The 26,178-nt window shown below is 38.6% G+C and overlaps 1 protein-coding gene across 2 annotated transcripts; it reads left to right on the top strand.

Moving 5' to 3' along the window:
* The first annotated feature begins 9,745 nt into the window (after window positions 1-9,745).
* Window positions 9,746-26,178, top strand: efna1a (ephrin-A1a). 2 transcript variants are annotated; one of them, XM_055220668.2, is made up of 5 exons: window positions 9,746-10,052; window positions 23,792-24,087; window positions 24,553-24,618; window positions 24,718-24,828; window positions 24,921-26,178. In XM_055220668.2, the coding sequence occupies exons 1-5, from the start codon at window positions 9,955-9,957 to the stop codon at window positions 25,043-25,045; spliced, it is 696 nt and encodes a 231-aa protein (XP_055076643.2). In that variant the 5' UTR covers window positions 9,746-9,954; the 3' UTR covers window positions 25,046-26,178. The 2 variants fall into 2 exon arrangements, with proteins under 2 accessions (XP_055076643.2, XP_055076644.2); XM_055220669.2 differs by having other exon boundaries at window positions 9,747-10,052; window positions 24,718-24,807.

The following is a 26,178-nucleotide window of genomic DNA, read 5'->3' as shown; positions in this document are numbered from 1 at the left end:
CTTAAAGCAACATTGCAAACAAGATTACCAACATCAAAGACAAACTTTTCTCTTTTAGTTCATAATTAGATCAGTGCCACTTTGAAAGCGTTAGGCTCATTACCGTGTAAAACTTGGTATGCAGAAGGTCCGTGCATGCAGTAAGCAAAAGCAACACACTGGAATCTTATTGGTAAGAGTGGGTTAGTTTGGTAGTCATCATGACAAAAAAATGCCTCTTGGTTCCATCATGACATCATTCGTACAATTTTTGAGGGAAGTGCAAGTGATTTGTATTTTGCCTAATTACAGTACAGATCCGGTGTCAGTGGTGGATGTTTGTGGTTCTGTCCCAAACTACCAATAACTGCTCAAAATGACTCAAGCCCTTGCATTTGGATCCTGCATGTTTATACTCCCATGGTATAAAGTCATTTTCTAGTTAAAAAGTAATAAAAACACACAAATCTGTATCAGAGCAGTTCCTCTTGCTCAATTGGTAGACCATTGCATTGGCAAATCAAAGGCCAAGGGTTTGAACACAAATATTGATAAAAAATGTAAAAGAAATTTAATGTAGATTGATAAAGTTAAGGGCATAGTCTGGTCTTCTTTTTCGTATGCAAAGGTCCATGTACAGTGTAAATGATGCAATTTTTGTCATCAAAACCATAGATATGTATAATAAAGGATAGATGTCTCGCCCGCGCTGCTGGCCATTTGAGTGGAACGTCCGCATTTGGCGGCCATCTTACCACATGGCACTTTATTATACATATCTATGATCAGAACAGTGCACACATACTGTAAGCACGCCACCATTTATTTTAAACCCTGCTTACATTGTACACGTATTATAGTTTGCACATGCACGTACAGGAGAATTTAGTGTGTAGCCCACACGCATGTGTTAAACGTCTGTGTACATCAGTTAAATAAACAACTTTGCAAGGCTGTGCACTTGACATTGTGCATACATTCGCATACACACAAAAAACAGACTACACTCTATAGGGCAGGGGTCTCCAACGTGGGGCCCGGGGGCCAAAGCACATTCTATTAACAGTCTCAATTGAAATATTTATTTATTACATATTTTTTTAACTAGCTTGGCTTGGTTTACGTATGTTAACATTTTAAACAATACTAAAACATATCAACAAGTAAAGTAAAATAAAATAAAATCAACAAGTAAAACAAAAAATGTTTTGAGTAGACTATATCAAAAAGGTTGCTCACAAAAAGGTTGGAGACCCCTGCTATAGGGCTTTAATCTCTTTTTATATAACCATCTGCCAAATTCATGTAAATGTACTGTACACAGTGAAAAAAAAGTGAAAAGTTGGATCTACTTAATTACTGTACTTCAATTTCTAACACTATTAATATTTAGTTTTTTATTAACTTAAAATGTGTTGAAAGACGTTTAAAAATGAATTAAATTAGTAACACCAAAAATTGTCAGTTTATCAGTTATCAGATTGTTTGTAGTATTGTACACAACACCTTAAAAAATGCAGGGTTGTTTCAACCCATATTTGTGTATCGGTACAAACCCCAAAGTAAATGATGACGCGAGTTATCATTTCCAATGTAAATCTCTTTTTTGGACTACAACAAACACACGGATTGTAGGCAACATGTTACTTCCTGGGATTGGTGATGTAGACAAGACCGACATTTTCATAATTCCTCCCGCTTGGACTCACAGCCTGTAAGTTAACTTCTGTAAGCATTGCATTGTGACCAGATCTTTCAAACATGTTAAGGAGCGTCACATTTCCGTCTGACGTCAGCCAATTACAACGTACAGATTAGGTGACCAATCAGGGACACAGTGCTTTTCAAATCCGTGCGTTTCAGGAAGAAAGTGAAATCTGGAGCTACAAAAATGTACGGTATGTGAAAAATAATGTGTTTTAACCATAAACCACATGAACACGTTGCATTATACCAAATACGCAAAATAACGTTGTTTTTAGCAATGAAATAGGTGCTCTTTAAATGTTTTTTTGAAGGTATCTTCACAGAAAAAGCAATTTTGGTGATCCAAAGAATCTTCTTTTAAGGATCAACTATTTTATCCACTAAACAACAACTTTAAAGCAACACTAAAGAGTTTTTGCTCTTTGCTCCCCCTACAAGTTAGAAGCGGAATTGTCCATTATCACTGTCGTAAATACTGCAGCATAGCTGGCTCTGATTGGATTGTAGTTCTGCCGTAAAGCAAGTTTTTGTAGTTTTCACTCGAACTACAGGACCGCGACCCGACGGTTGGAAACTTTCTAGAGCGGTTTTGGCCGATAGAGTGCTGCAAAGCGAATGTGAAAGTGCCGTTCACCCTGTTTCGAGTGGATGAACGACTGAAACTTTTTTGGAAACGTTATTTTAAGGTTAAAAAAACTCTTTAGTGTTGCTTTAAGCACCAAAAACGTTCTGATGGATATGGAAATGAAACCATACACCCTGACAAAGACCCTTTTGGGAACCTTTATTGTTAAGATTGTAGCCTAGAACTTTATTTGGCTCTCCTGAAGTGTGCCAGAGCAATCTCTGAGAGCCAAACAATTTTGCTCTAGATTTTGAAACTTACTGTATAAAGTGTACCATACATTGTTTTTGTAAAAGTTGCCACTGTCAGTAAATCATCTTTTGTGGTCCAGGGGAAACAGATCAAATGTATGTCAGTGAAGGTCTGTGCTTCACAGTGATGGACCTCTGATTCTGTGCTATTCAAAAAAAAAACAGTGACAGTTTTTCTCCTGAATTGGAGGACGAAGGTTTTGGCACTTTAGACAGCCCTGTGTGGATGAACAAAAAGCATGGATGGTGTGTATGTCTGTGTGTGTATGTGTGTGTGTGTGTTTGGGTTAATGAGAACACCAAGTTGTTGAGCGATGCAGTGAGGAACATACCCACTTATTTCTGACATCTGGCCCCTGGAGCTACAAGATGTGTGTGTCTGTGTGCGCCTGCACTAAAAAACATACTAAAGGAGTTTTTATTAAGTAAAAATGCCAAAAGTTTCCCGTGAGGGTTAGGTTTTGGGGTTGGGTTAGAGGAAAGGGACAAAATTTACAGTTTGCAGTATAAATGTAATGTCCCTGTAAACCAGGTGTGTGCGCACACGCATATTACAGCAGGGCTTGGGAACTGCTATAATTTTAGATGGGCTGTTGGCATTGTGCTGTTTTTTCGGGAAAAGCTGACATTGTGTGTATCTGTCCGGGTGGTCTGGCCTCTGTTTAATTTGTCTGTGTGACGCAACAATTGTGGCTCTTTTTGTGTCCACAATGACCATTGCATAAGGTTGTCTCCCTGGCCACTTCCTCCGAGTTTTACTTTATTGCTGCTATCAGCAAGATATCTGAAGTATTGACTCTCTTTCTAGAGGTGGACGAAATTAGCTGTGGTATTAGGATTTTTTCCTCCATTGTGACAATGTAATGTAATGTCAAGACCATACGTTCTCTGGTCACATTTTGGAGACAATTGGTGCTTTTTCATTGGATATTTCTGCCCGGTACGGTTCAGTACAGCTCAGCTTTGGTGAGTTTTGTGTAGCCGATATATTTTTAGTACGACCTCGGTTGAGGTTTTAAGTGAGCCATACTGATACTAAAATGTGGTACCGCACCAGACTATCCACTGGAAAAGTACCATAAATGAACAAACTTGAGATCTTTTTGGGAATGCCACCATTTTTCACTTGTATGCCAGCCAGAAGGAAAAAAAACGTGTGCAATGTTGACTACTGGCAAGAAGAAAGCTAAAAATGGCTCCAGTCCATAATAAGGACAGCAGAGGATCTGTATAGTTCCGGATTACGGTCACAGGCTGTCGGACAGAAGTTCATCCCTGGGCAAGGTTTAAATTAGTCTCATTAACGAACACTCTTGGATTTAATACTACACTGTCTGGACAATAATTACAACAATCCAGACAATCCGCACATGGCAACTTGTATTTTAGACTCACATAATACAAAGAGAAACAATCTAGACACTCACAATAGGAGTTGCAGTCTAACTAAAAGTTTTGTCATTATTTGTTTGGCCTCGCGTGGGTGGAACTAGTCCTTTTGTATTGTTGTTTTCACTGCAACTAGTTGTTCAGATAGAAAAAAGGGTAAAAGTTTCTGTGTGCTTTAGTGTCATGTCACAAGACGAGATGGTCTGTTTTGAGTGGAGGAGAGGGGCTATGCTTTGTTGTTGATGAAAAATACGGATTTTACATCAAATTTTTTCAAAATAATTTTGAGCAAAGTTTGCAAGAAGGTTCTTATAAAGACTCTTCATTAAGAGAGCTAAAGGTCACTGCTGGCATTGATTTCCTGCTGAATACATTTTATAGTTCAGGAATCTGTTTCTAAAGCCCTTTTCACACAGAGATTGCGGAAAATACACAGAAAATGCATCCAGGAATTGATTTGATTTTTGGTTCATTCACACTGCCAAAGATTTTCTGTGCGCATTCACACACATACCGAAAAGATCCGGTAATGATAAGTGCCGTATTTTTCCACAGCGTCTAAAGTTTGCTAATTATCCATGATTTTTCTCTCGAGAAATCACGCACATGCATTTTTGTTTATGACAAGATCATAAGGAGCGCGTAATGCAGCCAAATCTCACTTTTTTATTCTTTTTCATGTCATTAATTTCAAATTTTTAATAATTTTTTCGTGATCGTATCATGAATTTCTGTTTATGTGTCATTGTCACGTATTGGTTACTCAACTGTTTTGTCCTATTTTCTTACATTGTCGCTTCGGTTTAGGGTTAAATTTACATAAAATGACATCCTTACCCAAACCCAACTCTAACTGTGGGTTCACACCAGCCGCGTTTGAGGCGTCAAATTCGCGCCTACCGCGTCTAGTTTGCCGCTTGAACATTTTGAGTTTACTTGCTTCATTCACGTGTGAAAGCTGAGTGTGAAATTCTAGTCATCGAGACATTCATGCGGACATTTGTGTCATGGGAGGGGCTTCTGTGACTCTGCTCGCTTCCTGTAGTCACGTCACTACTAGAGCAAGCTCCTGATTGGTTAACACGGCGCGTTTTTCCACCAAAGTTCAAATTTTTCAATTTGCACGGTTCAACTTGGAACGATTAATTCGCGCCATTCGCGCCGCGCTAAACGCCTCATTTGTGCCACGAGACCTCCAGACGCGTGTCAAAGTGTCTTCACATTGACTTAACATTGAAATCTCTCGCTTGACACCTCTACCGCAGCTGGTGTGAATGCAGCATAACCCTAATGCCAGGCGACAATGGTTGAAAAATCAGAAAATATAAACCAATACTTAAAGTTGACATCCTAACGCAAACACCAAATCTAACCCTAAACCGAAGCGACAATGGTTTGAAAATAGGAAAAAGCAGTTGAGTAACCAAAATGTAACAGTGACACATAAACGATCACGAAAAAACGCTGAAATTCGTGGCAGTATCACGAAAAAGAATATTATGTGACTATCGGTACATAGTTTCGTGAGACTGGGTAGCGTAATGCGCTGTTCTGTCATGCTGGTGAATGATCTCAGCTTCACCGCGGATAGGTATGAGCTCTCTGATCTACATTTCTCGACGCGAATGTTGATAAGCATGTCAATCTCGTGTCAAAGAACTGAACCAAAACTTCAGGTTGTGATGACACACTCGTCCTCAGTGTGGCACGCCCCTTACAGCATTGTTTTTGTGTCTTTTTCACAGAGAATGCTTTCTGTGTATGTTACAGCAATGTTACTAGCGATCCCAGAACATTTACGGGACATGTTTGTGTTCACACAAAAGCCTCTCTGCCAATTTTACGGCAATTTTCACGTTTTAAGAAACTTAGACCTCAGTGTTGAAAATAAGGTTTCCTAACTTTCAAAGTTTCATTTTTATTTCTAGTTTCCTGTATTTATACATAAGATATTTTGTTTGTTTTCTTGTGATCTACATACTGAGTGTACATATTGTACACATCACATAAAAATATACGCATGCAGCATACACTGTGAGAAAACGATGTGATCTGTGCTAAAGTTTGTGCCATTTGTGTCAGTTTCTGAACATGTAATTTGTGGTATGGTTGCCACAGCATTTGTTTCACTGCGCTGTCCCTTCTATCTAAGATAAATGTGAGCAGTACACAACAGACAAGGCAAAAGATGGAAAGCAAATATCCGTTCCTTGTAACATTTTAAGAAATGTTTAACTTTATGCTGCCAAGACACAAGGCTCAAGAAAAAAACAATACTACACAGACAGCATCCTAACTCATAAAGGAAACCTTAAAAGTGAGCGATTGGGGTTGCTGTACATAGGTGGTCTATGTACCATTAACCATTTGTATTGGTTATATTCAGAATTATTATAATCAACATATAATTCTGATGTTTTTCACTAGGATTACTGCAGTGCATTCTGTGATTGCCTGCTCCACATGGGTTACATATGATGCTGTCTTAGACGTTTGCCAAAACAAGGTATTTCAGATGGTGACTTTTTGGAGCTGCTTGCATGTCAGGAGCCCACCTGTGCTGTCAAGGCTGCATTCTGGGTTGTGAAATAGAGCTAATATGTTTGCTTTACACCATAGAGGAAAGCCCAGCCTCTCATAGATTTTTAAATCAACAAAATCTGACTAATTATGTGCTGGGCTTTTACTTGATTTGCGTAATCGCTGTTGAGTAAATGCAGAATAGGAAATGGTCTGTTGTGATGAGCATATAATATCATACTGTCTGATCCTGTTCTGTCTGGCTTACCTGTTAAGACATACAGCTGTTCCAGACTGTGTATCACTACATACCTGCAAAACCAAAACTGGATCGAACTGGAGTGTAAGGGATGGTTCTTGAATCACAACATCCTGATGGAGTATGTGTCATACCTGTAAAGGTGAAAATGAGTGTGTCATACCTGTTCATCTGAATTAGAGCAATGAGCAAAGTAAAGAGTGTTGTGCAATACAGAAATTGGATGGGATCCATGAAAGCTGCATATTTCGATATATCCTGGCTGGTTAGTTTATCAGGTATGGGCAATATGGGGCATGAACATTTTGGTGGCAATTTAAAACGAATAGTTATGTCAACTATTCAAAACTTAAAAATACCAAGTTGTTTTAACTTTATGCTAGATTATTTTTACAGTGAAGAAATCTACTACAGTTCTCTACTACAGATTTAGTACAAATAAGATAAGAAATTTATTTTAAACGTAAAAGTGTGCCTGTTATTTCACTTTATACCACGGGTCTGTTAAATGCTGTATTCTGATTGGTTGATAAATGTTCCATAGGTATTCATTATTTTTCGATAACCGCACATCTAACTTTTCAAATGTCTTAAAAATATTCACCAGAGCAATGTTTGTGGTAACCATGGTATAAGCAGAATAATTGACTCCGGTCCTTTGAATTATTTGAAAATAATGCACACCCGCTGTGTAACGGCACTCAGCTTTGCGTCATTCCGCATAAACATCTTGGGTGTGCATTATTTTCTTATAATTCAATGGCCCGTCATCAATTATTCCTTACATATACAATTGCCCATTTGGTTTTTATTTTGCAAATAAAATTAAAAATTAAACTTAAAATTAATTTGAAAATAATTTATTATAAAAGTGAAGGCGCTAGCTCTTTGGTCGCCCACTGGTGGCTGGTTGCAGTACAAGTCATAAACCCCACCCTCTCCATGCAAACGAATGGGACTGTGCTCCAATTTAAAAAATAATTTACACTTCCAATCAAATTTTCTGAAAGATGGTTTTGTGATAAGTTTCATTTTAGCTTGTAATTTGATGTTATATAAACTAGGGCTGGGACAATTAATCGCGTTTCCCATTAAAAATATCTGTCTGAAAGCGATTCGGTATCCCAAGGCTTCGATTTTGTGTTTCATGCGTAGCTCGTGCGTGTACTACTCTGTTTTGGTCAGTAGGAAGTCATTATCAATCTAAAATCATTATGTGTCTAAGTCGTGCATTTAATAAAGCCACGCTCATTAAACAAAATCATTCAAAAAATTCTTTATTATCATGAAAAACCTGAAACAATTTGAACAACAGAAATGTAAATATGGTTACAGACATTTCCTGGAATCCCATTCGTAATGGTACTTCTTCTGCGGCACAAATTGAGTTTCTGCACGAGAGCGCCCTCTGGCTTTTGTATGTGCCGGCATTTCATCGTAGTTCATTAAAATTAATTCATTGAGAAAATGCGCATTTGCCAATTAATCGTCAAAGCCCTAATATAAACAGGGTCGTTATGATTGGCGTGGTTGAATTTGGCGCGCGAACGTTTGGGCGAAAGTTTGATACCGCGGCTCCGTCTCTGGCTCCATGGATAATTCCTTTAGCGCATGCCCTGGCTCCAAACTGACATTTTTACCTAACATCTCAGCGCCCATGGTCGGATATTTTTGGCTTCAATTCATTACATGGGAAGGAAGTTGCGTCGTCCATCGATCCCATGAACATTTGTAGTTTTAATGCAATGCTCTACCACTAAGCTATACAGGAACACTATTACACATAATAAAGCAACCCAATCTAGAACTGGCCTTTAAAATTTCCTAGAAATAAAATAGGAAAGTTTTAACTGTACTAGGATTTCTTTGGTTTTAGAAACTTTATTTGTTGGTGGGTTGATGTTGGACTCACCTCATTATTTGGGGGAGACATGAGCGCTGTGGTTTCCTCCATAAGAGGTGCCTGAATTATGTATTAGCATTCAGCAAAAGTATCTGCTGTTATGACAAGTGTGCAAAAAATGCCTGCTGGCACTACTTAAATCTGCCAAAAGATATTGTGTATTGTGCAATACACAGTCACTGTGTGTACGTGTGTGTATGAGAGAGAGAGAGAGAGAGAGAGAGAGAGGGAGAGAGAGAGAGAGAGAGAGACTGCTGAAAATGTAATAAAGACAAAATGTATTTTTTTTAATAACAAGCATGAAAATGGACATTTGTAACTTAAATGCATTTTGTTTGACTTCTCCAGGACAAAGGCGGTGATCTCTGTGGGTGGTTAATCAGGTGGTTGTTGATTCAATAGTAATTACTTGTATAAACTAGATAAGGACACATGAAGAGGGTAATTTAATTGAGTAAATCAAATAGGATTTCTAGTCTGTGTGAAAGTGTCAATGGGTTACTTCTATACAAACCTATGTTGATTGAGGAACATGAAAGAATTTATACTTTCATGTGTGAAAGTGTGAAAAGACTTCTATACGACCACTTGCTCAATCCAATCATCAAAATTAACTATGGTTAAACGTGTTTGGGTTTTATTTGTAGTGAAACAATTGCCACAAATAAGCTATAGCTTTACTACAGCAATAGTTTAGCCGTGATATTTGTGGTAAAACGACAAATATACTAATATTAGTCAATCTGCTAAAACATGGTTAGAGTTGGTAGGGAAAAAACGGTCATTTTCCAGTCGCGAGGCGCTTTCGATAAACTAAAAAACGAACCACAAGTGAACGAATCGATCTACAGCGTTTATTTTTACCTCCTGATTTGATCGGAGGGAATTCCAGGAACTCTGTCATATTTATTGATGTCGTTCATAGCTGCAAAATGCTTGGAAAATATGATAACAGTCGATATTTACCTCACTCTCAGCTGCATCTATCTGATTCTGCAGAGGGCGACCGATAGCTTCTGTAGGGAAGGAATCCTGAGCTCTGATTCGCTGTGAGGCTGTAGTGGGCGTGGTTTAGCCGGACCGCCTTTCACAAAACCAAAACGCGACGGGAAGAAAGTTTCATTCAGAAGTGATTTAATAGATCGCAGACGCGGAGTTGTTGATTCATTGTCAATCTTTGTAGCGCTCAGTACAAACGAAATATTAACTAACTAAATAACTGGTTCACTTACACGGCTGTACGGAAACGAGGTTTGAGAAGACAGATTTGACCTATTTCTGGCCGTTTTTCTGTTCTTGGATTGAATCACAGAGGGTCTAAATGGAACTGTTGTGGCTCATCTATATGGCAGCGAGTATCTGCGCTTTGCTCGCCTCTGCTGAAAGACACACGGTTTTCTGGAATAGCACCAACCCTAAGTAAGTAAAATAACCACCTTTTCTGCTAAACGTGCAATTGATTGCAATATACTTTATTATATACTGACTGATTGAAGGTTGTTAATAATAAACAAGATTAATAATAACTTGGTGAACTCTAACATCAGTTGGCTTTTTAGGGTTGCAGGAATTGTTTGCATTTTTTTCTGTTAATGTTTTTTTCTGTTGATGTTTGTTTGCAAGTCTTGCAAACTGAGTTGATCATGCTTGTTTACATTATGCTTAATGCATCACGACACCGCCTTTATGGTGTGGTTACATCTTTACCTGTAACAGATATTGCGTAATACAATATTTTTTTGAGTCATGAGACACCTATCTCTCATCACTGACATGTTTGTTTACTTGTGCCTGAGTAGCCTATCTGATGAAATGTAACAATAAAGAAATCAGTTTATTTCTATAAGGACTTAATGCTCATGCATGCTTGCTGAGGTGTACAGATCTGGGCAGGAATAACATAAAGTTACACAATTCTGTCGCATAGCTGCAGTTACAATATTCATTTAATATAAATTATATATACTCCCTTAGTTTTTATTGACTGAATTAAAATGGAAATGTATTTATTGTAAAATAAATTAAACAGAGTTTTACTGTTTGGCGTTAAAGGAAATTATGAACGGGAAAATGGGAGTGAACCGACGGGAATTTTTTTTGACGTGTATGTGTCAAAAAGGTGTTGAAAAATGTGTTGAGTGATACCGCGTTTACTGATACAGAGGGCTCGTGATGGGATTGCAAAACTGAGATTGAGTCAGAGACACGTCAGGAAAAAGATTCTTTGCAGCCGATTCGATTTAATGATTCGGACGAATCGATTCGCCAAGGTTTTGCTCTCTGTACTGCTGTTGAAACATTAACTTTTATAAACTTTAAGTTAAACCTAATTAAAAATATATTTATTAAGATGTATCCAACCAAATATGTACTACTTAATAATTTAAATAGGCTGAAGGCTACAAACTAAATTTTGAGCATGGGTCTCTAATATACAGTTAGGAAAATAAACCTTCGTTTATTACACGTTAATTATCAAATAAAAAACATGTTTTATATGTATAGATTACAATTTGTATTGCCATATTTTTACAACAAATAGCACCGACATATGATTTCTGTTGGTTAATACACGTTTACTATTTTACTTAAAGTATCATAGTTAAAGATTATTGTAGTAGTTAACCCAGGGTTAATGTTCATAGTAGTTAACCCAGGGTTAATGCTTATAAGGTTAACATTTTTAGCAATGAGTCAAACGATTCAGTGAACCGATATCTTAAACCGATTCGTTTAAACCAACCGGCCGCATGAACGATTCTTTCAAACGAATCAGATTGCTCAACGCGATAGCACTTTTTCAGCTAAAGAATGGTTTGTTGGCTTTGAGCAACTGCCAATATTCCAGGTGCCACAAAGTGCAAAAAATACTGTATACTGAATATGACACGTAAAGGCTGATAACAGAGAGAAAGCTTTTAAAATAGGGCGTCTTCCACACTCCAAACTGGCAAACACATACAGATTTCTATCATTCAGACTCATAAAACTACATGTGTTTGATTCAGCAGATGGATATATTAATGTGCAAACAGCATCATTTTAGCCACTGTGCAATCCCATGTATTAAATCAATTCTTTCAGATGTTTTTTCTGTTATCAAAGACATTTTGGAGGGGATGACAGATCTTTCTTTCTTTCTTTCTTGTAATGAATAATTCCCTGTATAAAATTATGTGTTGGTTATGCATTCCGGCCTCCGATGCACATGGTTGACCAAGTGTTTAAAGTGTGTTATGTGCCTCGGAGGAAGGTTGCCTCCAGGGTCGACGGTCCAAAACAGCTGAGCGTGTTTTCTTAAATGTGGTTATTCTGTGTTAGGCGGTGTAAAGGTGCATGTTTGAATTTGTTGGTGCGTGCTACAGTTGCGCTTGCTGCTGCTTGTTGGGAACACATGTGTTGTAGTGGTTGCTCATTCGATAGTTTATGATCTGGAAGGCTTTGTGTGTGGTTAAGGTGTGCCCGGTTAAGTAGTTGTAATTTAGCCCTTGGTTATGGTTTACTGACTCCCTCATATATTTATTAACCAAGCTTCCTTAATTAACTTTTCTGTACATTCTCGCAAAAGGTGCATTTATCTGTTTACACTGTTCGAAGGTACTATTATACAACCACACAGTAGTTGTAATCTGTTAATGTTATACTTCTGTTGTCAGTCACCTATTTCACATATATGAGATCAGATCTTTTAATTTCTTCTCACAAAGAGCAATGGGATTAAATGGAGTCTCCAGTTTCTCGTGTGTGTCTCCTGTTGGGATCACAAGAGATTTCAACATCTCACACTGTGCTTACCAAAACTGTCAAGAGTTTAATGAAATTTCACAACAAATTTTTCCAAGGCCAGAATATCCGGCCTGTGCTACCCACACAAATTATATATCTCTATACCGTTCCTCTATGTCAACGGTTTTGGCTACCCTAACTTAAAACATTTAATGGATTAGAAAAGTGTATACGTGTTTGAAGCATAATAAAGACCTTCATTAAGCTTCAAAAGAGCAAATTTAAAGAAAAAAATATCTCAGAGGCTTTAAGAGATTTTTTCTTTCTCTCTCCCTTTTGGTTTCTTTCTCCTACCTGTGTTTCTCATATCTTTCCTTTGGCTGTGTGCCTTGTACCGCATGGTTTACGGTACAAAGTTCAGTCTCTCCTCTGTTCTCCTCTTTAACTCTTTCCTTCTATTATTTCACGCTCTCCCATTCCATCTGTATCCCAAAACTATCCGACCTCCTCACATTTTTTTCTTTTCGGCTTGTCCGCCGTCACCCCATTGTGTTACTGTTTCACCCTGCTAAAGAGCCCTTTACACGGTTTAATTCATCTAGAAATGGGTCTTTCTTGTTTTTCTACCCAAAATGTCCCATTCATTTTTTTCAAGGGAATGGGATTTGCTTGTGGGGTTTTGCCAGCTAAGTGCTTTTTTGTTATAAGTTCTGGCCAAATTAGCGCGCTCCCACCGCAGATACAAAACCTGGGCCAGTGTGACCAATCGTGGGGCAGAGTTCACCGCCGCGATGGAGGGCCATTCACGCCGTGCGTCTGTCACCATGCGCGTATGAGAGGAGAAGTGGAGATGGAAACCGCTGATAAAGTACCATTTTGCTTTTGTCTATATGCTAAACTCCTCAGATCTGTGTATGTGTGTGTTACACACTGCATGACAGTGTATGAAGTGATGAAGTGTCATTCACTTTATGTAGTCTGTCACTCTCTCTGGTGGTCTTTAAATAGGGAGCCTGCCACTCAAGCCCACCTCATTCTTCTGGCCTTTCTGGTTTCTCTCTCTCATTCCCTCTACCACCTTTATCTCACTCATACATGCCAATGGCTTTATTCGGTTCCTGTCCTGATTTCCTTTTCCTATGTGAAAGAAGGAAGAATAAAGAGGTGTGAATTTTTTCCCCCTCTGCCCCTGTCTTTTATCGGTTTTGGCAGTCCCACACCCTCTCTCACATCAGTCTTCTCTGTTTAATTTGTGTAAGGCTTTATTTCAGATGTTCTGGTTGATACAGTTCTGCAGAGTTTCATTTAATTCAAGTGTTCGTGATTGACAGATTTCAACACACCCACTACCCCTAGCATGTGTGTTTGTCAGCTAACTATAAGTGTATCAAACATGTCACGATTTATAATTCCATATAATTCCACAAATTCCCATTTGCATTCTGTGATGCATACGGAAAAAATTAAAACTGTTATTTTCCTTGAAATAATGTAGAAACCACCGATATTTCCAGTTTGCCGTTCTTACTTCATTTCTAGTAATTTTTGCACCCCCACCCTCCCTCCTCTGAATCACAATCTGCTCTGTTAATCTGTTGTCCAGTGAATTGAATCTGACCAAGATTGTTGACCCGTGCTAATCTTCTCCAGGAGAGCCCGTGGCCCATATATGTTCCTACAAACTCTTAAATAATATATAGGACAGAAATGTTTGTGTTATTTGCAAAACGAGGGATATTTGTCAAATCCTATTGGATTGTTCTGAATTGATTTGAGTTTACAAACCCAAGGTTGTTTTTTACAAGAGCAGCGCGTATATCTGTATCATGAGACGACCGCCTTTTCCTTGCTAACGTGAGTTTCCTGTCCAAGTGTTTTCCCGGGAAAACCGCACATCCGGCGCGTACAATAAACAATACCTTTCTCACACACTCGTGCACGCAAGCGTCTCGCTTCTCACACACGTTTCCTCATTCACAAACACACACACATACTACATGAAATATTATTCAGAAGTTAAAGGGCTAGGGAATGTAAGAGTGTTATCCACAGCTCGAAACATCCCACCGCTCAGTCAAGACTCAGTAATACTGTTATCTTTCCCTTTACACATCTGCACTCAATTCTTTCACCCCGTCAGACATCCCAGAATTGTTATTCACTTTCACGGTAATATCTTCTCATCTTGTTCCTGAGACATCTTTGATTCATGTTCATATTTATTGAGTTTGCACAACATTTAAAACACATGCATCTGGAGGCCCTTACGAAATGATCCATGGTTTTATTCCAGTAACCCTAGTTTACCATAGTAACCACAAATGCTCTATATATGGTCCAAAGTTTATGATGATATTTGTAATAAAACATTGCAATACAAATGTATAGGGTTTGTATTCATTATAAATAAGGTTAGAAGTTAAGAGCGAACTAGGTGTTATGTTAAGTCTGTGTGTGTATTTGTTTATTGTGTTGGGATCTTGTTGTCATAATCACAACCCCAGCATGTGGTTTTGGCTCGTCGCTCTTGTTGTTTGTCCTGGTTTAAATGGACTGGTTTTTGACGTGAAGGTCTATTCCCACGACACGTTGCACGAATGTTATTGCTGCATGCTGTGACTAGATGGTGCGAGAGGCAACTCCCCCTGCAGGCTGGCCAAGCCTGTTCCTGAACAATAAAAGGAGTTACCGAAGCCAATTTCATAATGTTACGAGATGCAATGTGTACTTTTCATTTCATTTCAAGCTGTTTTTTATAATCCCTGGTTTTTCCTGCCTGGTTAATTATTGATGTCGTTTATTTATCGCAGAGGGCCAATTGGTGTAGTTGACCGGTTTGTAATTAGCTTGACAGATCGGATAAATAAGAAAGTTGGACGCAATATATCCAAAGGCACTTTTTATGACATAAAAATATATTCTTTGTTATTATACACACGTACGCATATAATTTTGTTTATTGTAAAAATACCAATACTGCGACTTTTCCTCAGGCGCTTCTCTATACGAGAAGGGAAGCAGTTTGTTTATTTAAAAAAAGCGATTTGACAACTTGATCAATGAAGCATGAAGTCAAAAGGTTGAGCGATTCGAAGGAAAGGAAGAAAGATTGATGAGCATAAGATGTATGTAAACAAGACGGATTGAAAAACCCCGGTGTGGAATATTGTAAAGGGAGAACTGGCTGGTTTTGGTTGCCATGGCAATGGCAAGGGCCAGAGTTAGTGTCCACAAACGTGGGTCACTAACTAACATAACTCGAATTCCAGCGAACTGGTCTCGGATTGGTTTAGAACATCTGGTGGGCGGAGTCACAGGCAGAATGAATGGGGGATCAAACAGGCTTATTGAGCGCTGAGAGACGAACTGGAGGAGGAAAGAGAGAGAGTGGACAGAGATGGATGGGTGGAAGAAAAGATGAAAGAGCGGGACTGGTCCCAGTCAAAGCCGAGACAAACGCAGGAGCAGCCCGTTCTGATCTATCAAAGAATACCTCTCGTTTTTTTCCCTTTCTTTTTGTGTTTGCCTTTCTTACACCTGCATGAGAGCACAAAGCCGTTTTGTTTTTAGGAGAACCAGACAAAGCCTTTGCTTTTTTCCTTTTCCCATTTCTTCTTCCTCTCCCTCTCTCTCTGCTTTTCTCTCTATCTCTTTCTGTCGCCTTTGTTGCGTTTCCAACTGAACCGCTCCACTGTAACGCTCCAACTGTTTTGCAGAACAATAAAGGCGCTTGCTTTGGGCCCCACATCTCTCTCTCTGTCTCTGTCTACATTAGGTTAAATGAGGCCCCGGGCCCCTGGGCAACCTAGGCAGGGTAATCCCGGTGCACAGATGATCCAGTCGCACTGCATTCCGAACCAGTCATCCAGAACAACATCGCTGAATTAAAACAGCACGGGAAGGCGATCCGCATGAGGCTTTAGCCCTTATGACACAGACGTTTCAGCTCGCTGACGCAGGTGTGCGGGGGGGTCGAAAGGACTAGAATGGGTGTTAAAACAGAACCTGGGTCAGAATTTTGGTAATTACCTTTGACTGTAGTATCAGGTGGTGAGTGTTACAAAAGTTGACAGATCAGATGACAGGGATGTTGGTTGACCTATTGTTGGAATGTGAGTGGGTGTGTGTGTTTAAATACCCCAAATGTTCCTGGTAAAACAGAGAAATGTTAACTTACATATTTGTCTAGGGTGTCTTGGATCCTGCATCTGTATATAAGTGTTTGTTAAGGTTTGTTTTAAATCTAAATCTTTTCACAATCTCTAACCTCCACAATGAGCACCACCGCACCCCCCCCAGTCCCACCCCATCCCCCAGTATCAGCATTCCAGTGACTGATAGAGTGTTGAAATGAGAGAAGAGGCTGGCGACCAATTGATAGACAGACCAGAGGGAGTGCAAAAGAACAACAACAACAAAAACTTTGAACTAAAGATTAAGAGACCTCAGATTAACCCTCTAGTTGCCCATTTGGCACTAATTCAGTTCTCCTGACAGAGCAGTCTGCTGAGCTCATAGAGGAAGGTGAGTTCGGGATTAATGAATGTTAGCTATTCACACGTTCCAGTAAACGCGGACGTGACTCAGAAGCGCCCGCATGAGCGTCCGCCAGGTTTTTTATTCGTACTACGCAAATCAAACGTGAAGCTCGTTCGTTCTCATTTTTACCAAAATAACAGAGGTAAGGGTGAGATTGCTTTCATTCTTTAAACTGTTCATGGGTGAATCTCACAAAACTGGGTCTGGGTCATATTACACCTTAAAATTAAAATAAAAATTATGAAATTTATGGTTAGGGTCATGAAAGGGAGACAGGCTTTTAAGTAAAAAATTCACATTATTGTAATGCAAAAAAATAGCATATTTATATATTACATCATTGTAGTATTTGATTTACTGCCTTAAATTTAATTGATATTATTTTTTACAATAATAAGAATCTAATGGAATTGAGAATGTAGCAAAAACACGTATGGGTGATTCTCACGAAATCCAGACTTAAAAGGTGTCCAGCATCAGATTTTTTAAAAAGCCCTTGAAGACAATTTTTTCTGCACATATAAGATTAAGGTGTGAACTATAACCATTATTTTTAAAGGATTTAAAAAATATTTACTATAGAATTATTATTTTTTAGATGATCATTATCAAAAATTATCATTACCGCAACATTATATTACATTAAATATATGCATTTACAAACTCGTGTTTTGGTAATGATAACTAAAAAGTTGTCTAGGTACTATGACAAACAAAATTTCAACTTTTATCTAAAAATAAGAACTGCTTACCTGGTAGCCATCTTGAGTGTCACAGTCAATTATGTCCCTTCCAACCATTTTTTTTTTTAAATGTTAGTTCATTGAGGGCATAAACAATGATTGAAAATTGTTGCGGAGGATGAGAAAATCTGTCTTGTACACATTTATATTCCTTATTATTGTCTCTACATTTACCAATGATCACCAAATACCACATGTTTCTTTACTGTAAATGTTTATAGTATGACATGCACTGAAGCTTTTTATTTTTTAGATTTTTTAATTATAAATATTTCCATGTCAAAGAACCCAAATCCAGTCATGGACACGTTGCGGTAATGAAAATTTTCATTTTAAATGTGGAAAAAAACACAAAATTGGTTTGTATGATGTCATTTGAAATCATGTGCAAAATATTACATGAAGAGATGTTTGTAACTGTATGCTTCTTATTTTGATACTCTTTGCATTTACTTTTTTATCAAAATGTTTCATGACACCTCATAAGTCTAATTTCACGAGAATCACCCGTATGTGCTTAGTTGTCATTAAAATAATATCACAACGCAAAAAACAGCGTAGATAGGTACATATATGTACATTCACAGAATATATTTTCTTATTTTTACTTTTATTATTGTGTCTTTCTGTCCTATTCGTATGTCTGCACTTGAAGCTTCACATACCAAAAACAAAAATTCCCACTTGGCAAGCTCTTTGTAACTCTGAAAAAATTCTTCATTGTCCGAAAACAATGCATTTTCTCTCTGCCTCAGATATAATTTCTTACTTTTTTGTCACTGGGTGATGAATATGAAGTTAAGCCCTGTATGTGTGTGAGAAATGTAGCGAAAGTGGCATTACTGTATGAATAAAGCCATTGATAAAGTAACTGTAGCTTTTGAAAGGACACTGGTCTGGGGAGCACCCGCTGACCCCTTTATTGAGAGACATTCCATCCCCCATTGCTTTCTCCCACCCCCCTCCCCTGACTCCCAGCCCCCGGGTAGCTAAAGGGGGGGTAGCATAATTACTCCCCTCTGGGGCCACTTTAATTCTACTCTTTGTGTTTTAATTGCCCCCCCTCCCGACCCCCTTTTGATGAACACATTGGGGCCATACCACAAACAGATTTTAATCAGGGCTTTAACGGGGTGTGTGTGCGCCCGTGTGTGTTGGTGCGCCAGACGACCGCTCCAAAGCATCTGGTGACAGCAGTTCAAGAATGTGAGACATGTAAAGTATTATTGGGTCTGAAGTATATGTGCTTCATTCATAAAATTAAGTCATCACCTCTTGGGTCCGAGTGGGACTGCTGTGCACGGCCTCGTGAGAGTTGAACTGGTAGCGATAAGATTGGCTGTATGTTTAGGACTGTGTGTGTGTGCGGATCTGCAGTGAGTGAAAGCAGCAGGCTAATTAAAATGGATGGTGTAAGACTAGAAGAGAGTCTGGAGCCATATCGTCTGTCCGAAAACCAGGGGGTCCTCCTTCAACAAACAAGCGAAAGAGAAGGAAAGAGAGAGAGAGACTCGCTCGCAGACTTTGATCATTGAGGTGACGTGTGGATATTGCCACACAGAGACAGAAACACCCACAGAAATAAAGCTTCAGTTGTCTCCACCGGGCATGGAAGAATGCTGAAATATCCCAAAGGTATTGGGAAGATGTGTGTCAAGCCCTCAAATGCTCTTGAGGGGTTTTGCGATCTGAAATTTTATCAGTTAATTCATTACAATGGTATTAAAGGGAGCTAAGGCAAGCGTGAGTTAAAAATAAAAAATAATAGCTGAAGTTCGTACTATTTGTGCTACAAACATGAGTAATGTTTCAAATCATGCAGCTTTTTGAGATGAGGTGTTTTTTACTCTTTCCCCGCCATTGACGAGTTATCTCATTAATTAAGAGGAAACATTTGTATTAAAAAAAACATGTTCCTGATGATTTTTTTATGTTAATCTGCAATACCACTTACCCAATTATGAAAAATGTTATAGCCAAAATGTTATTTAGTAATTTTAAACTCTGTGTATGTTTTGATAATCATTCTGAATCTAATCTCTAACAAAATTCCTTCACAAAAATGCAATTATTTCTGCTTTTTGCTAAAAAAACGTGTATTTAAAAAATACCCATATTTAAGAGTTTATAAGCAGAGAAAAAAATATAGATAGGATCAAAAGTTTTTTTCCCGGTTTATTTGTTTGTTTATTGTTTGTTTAAAAGCAAAGGGTCTGTTTCACTTAATATATTTCTATGTATATGTTTTTAGAAGAAAATTTTCCTGGAAGGCATTTTGTGAAAATCACAAAAAATGCTGGCGGGCAACTTTTCAAAAAATGTCTGGCGGGGAATGAGTTAATTAGCTGTTTCTTGCACTGAAAGAGACTAAGGGGCATACACACCAAACGCCAATTCAACGATTTGCGCAACTTGATTGCACACAAAGTCAATCCAAAGATGCAAAAAGACGCGAATCCGCATGGGGCAATGCGAATGATGCTAATTGGGCACCGCAATTGCCACAAAAAAGCACACTATTTGCCACAAAGTTGAAAAATTTAAGATATCGTAAGTAGACTAGAGCGAGGAATGCGATGCTTCGCGTTTGGTGTGTATACATGGGCAGCTACCCACAAACCCTAGCATCAAGGCAGTGAGCTTTGTATGGGGAAACATTAGTCACATTTTCTTCCAAATATGTCCAAATGTATTTTTTTTTACGTTTGTTAAGCATAGCATATGTACCTAATTACCATCCAAAAGTTGGTGCCTGGGGAGCCCAAAGAGTTTTATTGCTAATATGAATGTTTGGATAAAATCAAGCATAGTATTATATTAATTGAAGTCTGAAATATCTGAAATTGAGCTAATCTTAAAAAATGGCTGCAAGATATATTGCAAATGTGCATATCGCAATGGTTTGCAATAACTAAACTATTATAATACTGCAAAAAGCTATGTATAGTACTCAAAGTTTTATGTTGAAGCAGAGAGACTGGTGAGACAGAGAGAGTTATGCTTTCTTTTCCCAGAAAGAATGTAAAACATGTTTGTTCTTATATCATTTTAATTTGTACAAACTTAAAGGTTCACTGTGTAACTTTTAGAAGTATCTATTGTCAGAAATGCAATCTAATATGCATAACTATATTGTCAGTGGTGTATAAAGACCTTACATAATGAACTGTTATGTGTTTATTACCTTATAAATGAGCCGTTTTTATCTAAATACACTGCGGGTCCCCTTACATGGAAGTCGCCATTTTGTGCTGCCATGTTTTTACAGTAGCCCTAAATGGACAAACTGCTCTACAGGGCGTGTTTTGTCACTAGTTCTGTATTTTGTCCCAGACAACAAGTTTGTCCTGTGGCGGCAACTGTAGCTTCTCTATACATTTTAGTGAACGGTGAACTGACCCGTTGGTTGCCATTCACAATCTCACTGCTAAATGAGATTGTGGGCAGCACATAAACAGAGATTACACACTGCCAGTAAAGCTACTGGAGCAGAACTACGAAAGTAGCAAATGACGAAAAGAGAGAGAAGTAACAGACAGGCAGACTGTCTCCATCGCCTCCTTAGATATGTGTCAAATGAAAGGGAGGAGTGTGGCAGAGACAGGGCGTGTAAGACTCTGTCAGTCAAAGTGCGTGTTTTTATCTCTAATGAGTAAGGGAGTGTGTCAGACGAGAAACAGATTTATATTTTTGTTTGTGTCTTTGTAAGTCCATGTGTGTGAGGACAGTCAATAAGTCATTATTTGGTGATGCAACCCGACAGATTGCTAAAGTCCTTGGATAATTAAGACTCCGCTCTCACGAGGCGAGCGAGATCAATACATGCACACATTCACGCCAACGCTGCCATGTTTCTGTCCTTCTTGGTGGTTCTGACCTATTCTGTGAATACGGACAGCGTGCGGTTCGATCAATGAACCGATGTTCAAAATAATCCATATTAATGTCTCTGTCTCTGTATAGAAACCAGCATTCTCATTTGTCTCTCCATTGTTCCCATTCACACTGCAGTTTTTTGGTCTTTTCTTCCCTGGCTGTGTCCCTTTGTGATTTGCTTGACTTTTTTTGAGATGGTATTGTAGATCAATGCGAGGACAATTGAAGATGTGATTGCATGGCTTGACATTCAAGTCAGAGACTTTAAAAGTTCTCTAAATGAATAACTCTGCTTGTCACCGTCAGTTGCATCACTGCGGTTATTCTGGTTTTCTTTCTTGTCGTTGTCTGCCTATTTGCGATGTTAGATGATCTTGTCAACTAAAATATATACTTGAATTATTATTTTGCATGCACTCGACAAACAGGTTTAACTATAGCAACTGTAGCTGCAATCTGTAACGTATACTTTTTTCCCGACTATAATTCATTCTGCACTGTAAAAAAAATCAGTAGAAATTGCAGCTGGGTTGCCGGTAACTTACCGTAGATTTAAATGTATGTTATTTACTGGCAACATTTTGTTCAAAGTTAAATGAACATTAAACATTTACAAGTCTTTGTCTTTACAGAGTAAAACTAAAAGAACGGCATCGAGCAAAACATTCTGGGAAACAAAATCTGAAGCAAAAAAACAGAAAAAGGTTGACGATGATTTCTGGTTCCCAGAGTGCTTTGCATGAGGCTGTTGTTGTATGGTTTTGTTCTGTAAAGATAAAGACTTGTTAATATTTAAAATGTATTTAACTTTGAACAAAATGTTGCCAGTAAATAACATAAATTTAAATCTACGGTAATTACCGGCAACCCAGCTGCAATAACATTGTAATTTCTACAGAATTTTTTTACAGTGCGGAGTATAAGTCGCATAATTTAAAGATGCGTCATTAAGACAAAATAACATATATATATAAGTCGCAGTAGACTATACATCGCATTTATTTAGAAAATTATTTTCACAAAATCCAAGCCGAAGAACAGACATTTTGTCTGGAAAGGCAAGTTATTCAACTAAACAATAGCAGACAGAACAGCAGGCTGAATAGATGTCTGTACGTTAAAGTAATATTATCAGTTATTTAAACGATAAACCATAGCATACAGAACTTACCTGAAGGGTTGAATAGGCTAAATTCATCGAACAAGCCAACTAGCATGAAGTTCGCAGGCTCGTCAATCCACATCACTGAATCCATTGAATTACATAAATACAAAAGCAGCATACGGCAGACTCTCGCGGCTGTATACGGTAATGTTGTCTCTTGTCTCATAAATGTCAAAATTAATTCATACTGACTTACAAGGCGGACCTGATTATGAGACGCAGCACCAGCCAAGTTATTAAAAAAACGCGGCTTATAGTCCGAAAAATACGGTACCTTGATCCAATTTGCGATTTAGTACATTTATGATTTTATAATTTGAACTGTTATGTACGATTTTGCATAAAATGTCAGCCTGACGTTTATTGACTTGGAACTAAGTACATGAAGTAATGTGCAATTTTATGATCAAACAGAGATGGCAATATAGAGTAAACAATTACTGCAGCATTAAGGCCATTTTTTTAGGAGTACTAGGGTGACCATACGCTATTCTTCCAGGACGCGTCCTTGCCAGGATTTCGGGTTCGTCTTCCGGAAGTCGTATTTGTCGACCGCATACGCCATAGAGGATTATTATTATTATTGCAGAAAAGCAACCGTTACATTTTAAGGTAAAAATGAAACTACGATTGTATGTCTTATGCTTTTAACTGAATGCCGTATGCGGTCAACAAATACGACTTCTAGAAGACGCACCAAAATCCTGGCAAGGACGCGTCCGGGTCTGCGTACAGTGTGCGTAACGCAATTTTTGTAATCAGAAGATATGTTTGAAACCCTGCATGCAATGCGCATTCGTCGAACGAGTCAAATAAACTATACTTTGCAAGGCTGTGCGTTCAACTGTCCATGTACATTTACATACACGTAAAAAACAGACTATATCCACCAGGCTTTGGGGTTCTGTATAACCAAACATGATCATACAACGTTTCCAGCGCCATGTAATTTGTCTGTCCAAAACTGCTTTTTGTGCACTTTATATGTTGTATAGTTACATAAAATGGATTTTAATCATCTTACAGTGGGCGAGCCAGAAATAGAAACCACACAACCAGGACAGATGTTGAATGTTTTTCACAAAAAATCTTCCCTTTTGCGATTTTAGGTTCCGACGGAACACCTATGCGGTTGAGGTCCGGCTGAACGATTACCTGGACATCGTGTGCCCGCACTACCCGCTGGGTGAAATACCGTCGCAGGACGCCGAACGCTACGTGCTCTACATGGTGGAACGCGAAGACTACGACGCCTGCCGACCTCAGTCCTACGACCAGATGCGTTGGGAATGCGGCCATCCGTTTGCCCAACACGCACCTGAGAAGTTTTCCGAGAAGTTTCAACGCTTCACTCCCTTCACTCTGGGAAAAGAATTCCGACAGGGCGAGAGCTACTACTACATCTGTAAGTACAGGCTTTAAACAGTCAACCGGCATATTTGCACCTGACCTATGAATGTAAATCCAAGTGAATCAAGTTTATTGTTCCGGGAAATGATGTTGAAAAATGCACCCTTATAACCCCAGTTATAGATTTATTGGCCCACAAACCATGCAGTGAATATTACGCTCATGAGTCATGTTTAAGCTTTCCGTTAGCGTACGTGCATTGCATTTGAAGCCAATCCTTGTTTATGGAACGCTAAACTGGCAACAAAAATTGCTATGTGTCTTCTTGGCATCCTCGTGGACTCCTTAGAGAGTTTGGACTTGGAAGTTAATTTTAGGAAACATGTGCACTAGGATACGAAAGTCCAGAGTAATAGATTAACCACTACACGTCTACCACCACCAACCTAGTTTCTACTAACTTGTTTAACTCAATCTTCTCTATCCTTAACAATCTTTCCCTTAATCTTGTATCTTGCAGCCAAACCACTGCATCACCATGGAGAAGAGTGTCTGAGGCTCAGAGTGGATGTGGTTGCCAATGATGGTGAGTATCGCCGCCCTGGTGGTCTGTACGTGAAGGGGCAGTTTAGCACACATTATGGATTTTCGTTGACATGCGTTTAATTTTTTTCTGTATATTCAGGCTCTCAAGAAGCCAGGGTTGGTACAGGAGGTGGAGACAAGGTGGCCACCAAGGGAGGAGCCCACACCCCATCCAATCGGTTACCAGCAGGTACGATAACGACATATCTAGGTACATAAAAGTCATTATTGCTTAGTCTTATCTATATGAATGCCATCTCCAACAACAAAAAGAACTAAAAGAGACTTTATTTTCTATTACAGATGACCCGGTTGTATCTTTTCCTGAAGTACAGAAAAGCATGCGAACAAACTCTGCCATGTCAGTAGCATCCTGGACCGTCCTCACAACCTTACTCCCTCTCTTATTATTGCTGATCTTACACTGAGATGGACAATTGGACTTTAAAATACACTTAAGACTATCGTGACAGCATCCTGTGTTGGTGAAAACACAGGGGTAGCTCTTTAAACCCAGTGCTGGCCATTGGGGGAAACAAACAGGAGGTGAAGCTTTCCAACACTGCGGGGAAAGAATGAAGAGTGCATTCTTAATTTCGGACACTTCTAAAGAAAAGAAAAACGAGACGTCAGTATTTTTCTGAAAAGACTATTTAAGTAAAAGGAACGTTTTTACACCTTTTGCTTTATAATTCATTTGAAGTCCGACTAAACAAATCCTGGAAACGACAAACTAAAACAATAACCTGGACTTATATCAGTGATGTACTTCGAATATGGAAAATCCATTCATCTGAGTGTCACATTTAGGGGACGCAAGCCAAGAATGAGCCAAAGATCACAAAGCTTCTCATTGTTCTTCATGTTTCATTGATCCATTTTAATTTATCTATGTAGCACAAGTGCAGTGGGATTTATCTCGATTTACAAAACCCGGAAATACAGAACACACACACGTACACTCCAATATACTGTTTACCAAACCCACTGACACAATGCCGTGTTGATTTTGTACATTCATTGTTTAAAGAGTTAGTAAATTATTAGGTTTGCTGTAGAACAAATGATTGTATATATAGCGAACAAAAATGTTTACTGTGTGATCGAGAGAGAGAGAATGGGATGAGACTTTTAGCGTCTGGTTATTTAGATGTGCAAGTTAAAAAAGTAAATGATATTGATTGTCCGAATGCACACATTGCCTGTTAAGTGTGTGTTTGTTAACAGGGGATTTGTGATTGGTCTGTCCTGATAATGTCGGGTCAGCATCCTTAGCATTTAAACTGCCAAGCACAATCAATGAAAACACAAACTCGCTTAGTAAGCAAAGATCATAAACCTCACATTGGATGGGAATTTTCTTTCAAGGTCTCATGTAAAATTGCTTGGGTGCCGACGAAAGATTCATTTAATATCTCTGAAAAATAATAAGACTGAATTGTATTGGCATTTGGACCAAGCTATAAATTGCAATCAGTGGTAAAGTGATATGGGTATGTAAATTGCTAACATCAGCAAGACAATACTTGGCCAATTTTAGCAGATTTATCAGTTGGGATAT

This window comes from Misgurnus anguillicaudatus, chromosome 20 (assembly GCF_027580225.2).
Source record: "Misgurnus anguillicaudatus chromosome 20, ASM2758022v2, whole genome shotgun sequence".
Lineage (NCBI taxonomy): Eukaryota > Metazoa > Chordata > Actinopteri > Cypriniformes > Cobitidae > Misgurnus > Misgurnus anguillicaudatus.
Note: the sequence above shows the minus strand (reverse complement) of the source record. Positions and strands in the feature narration are given on the sequence as shown.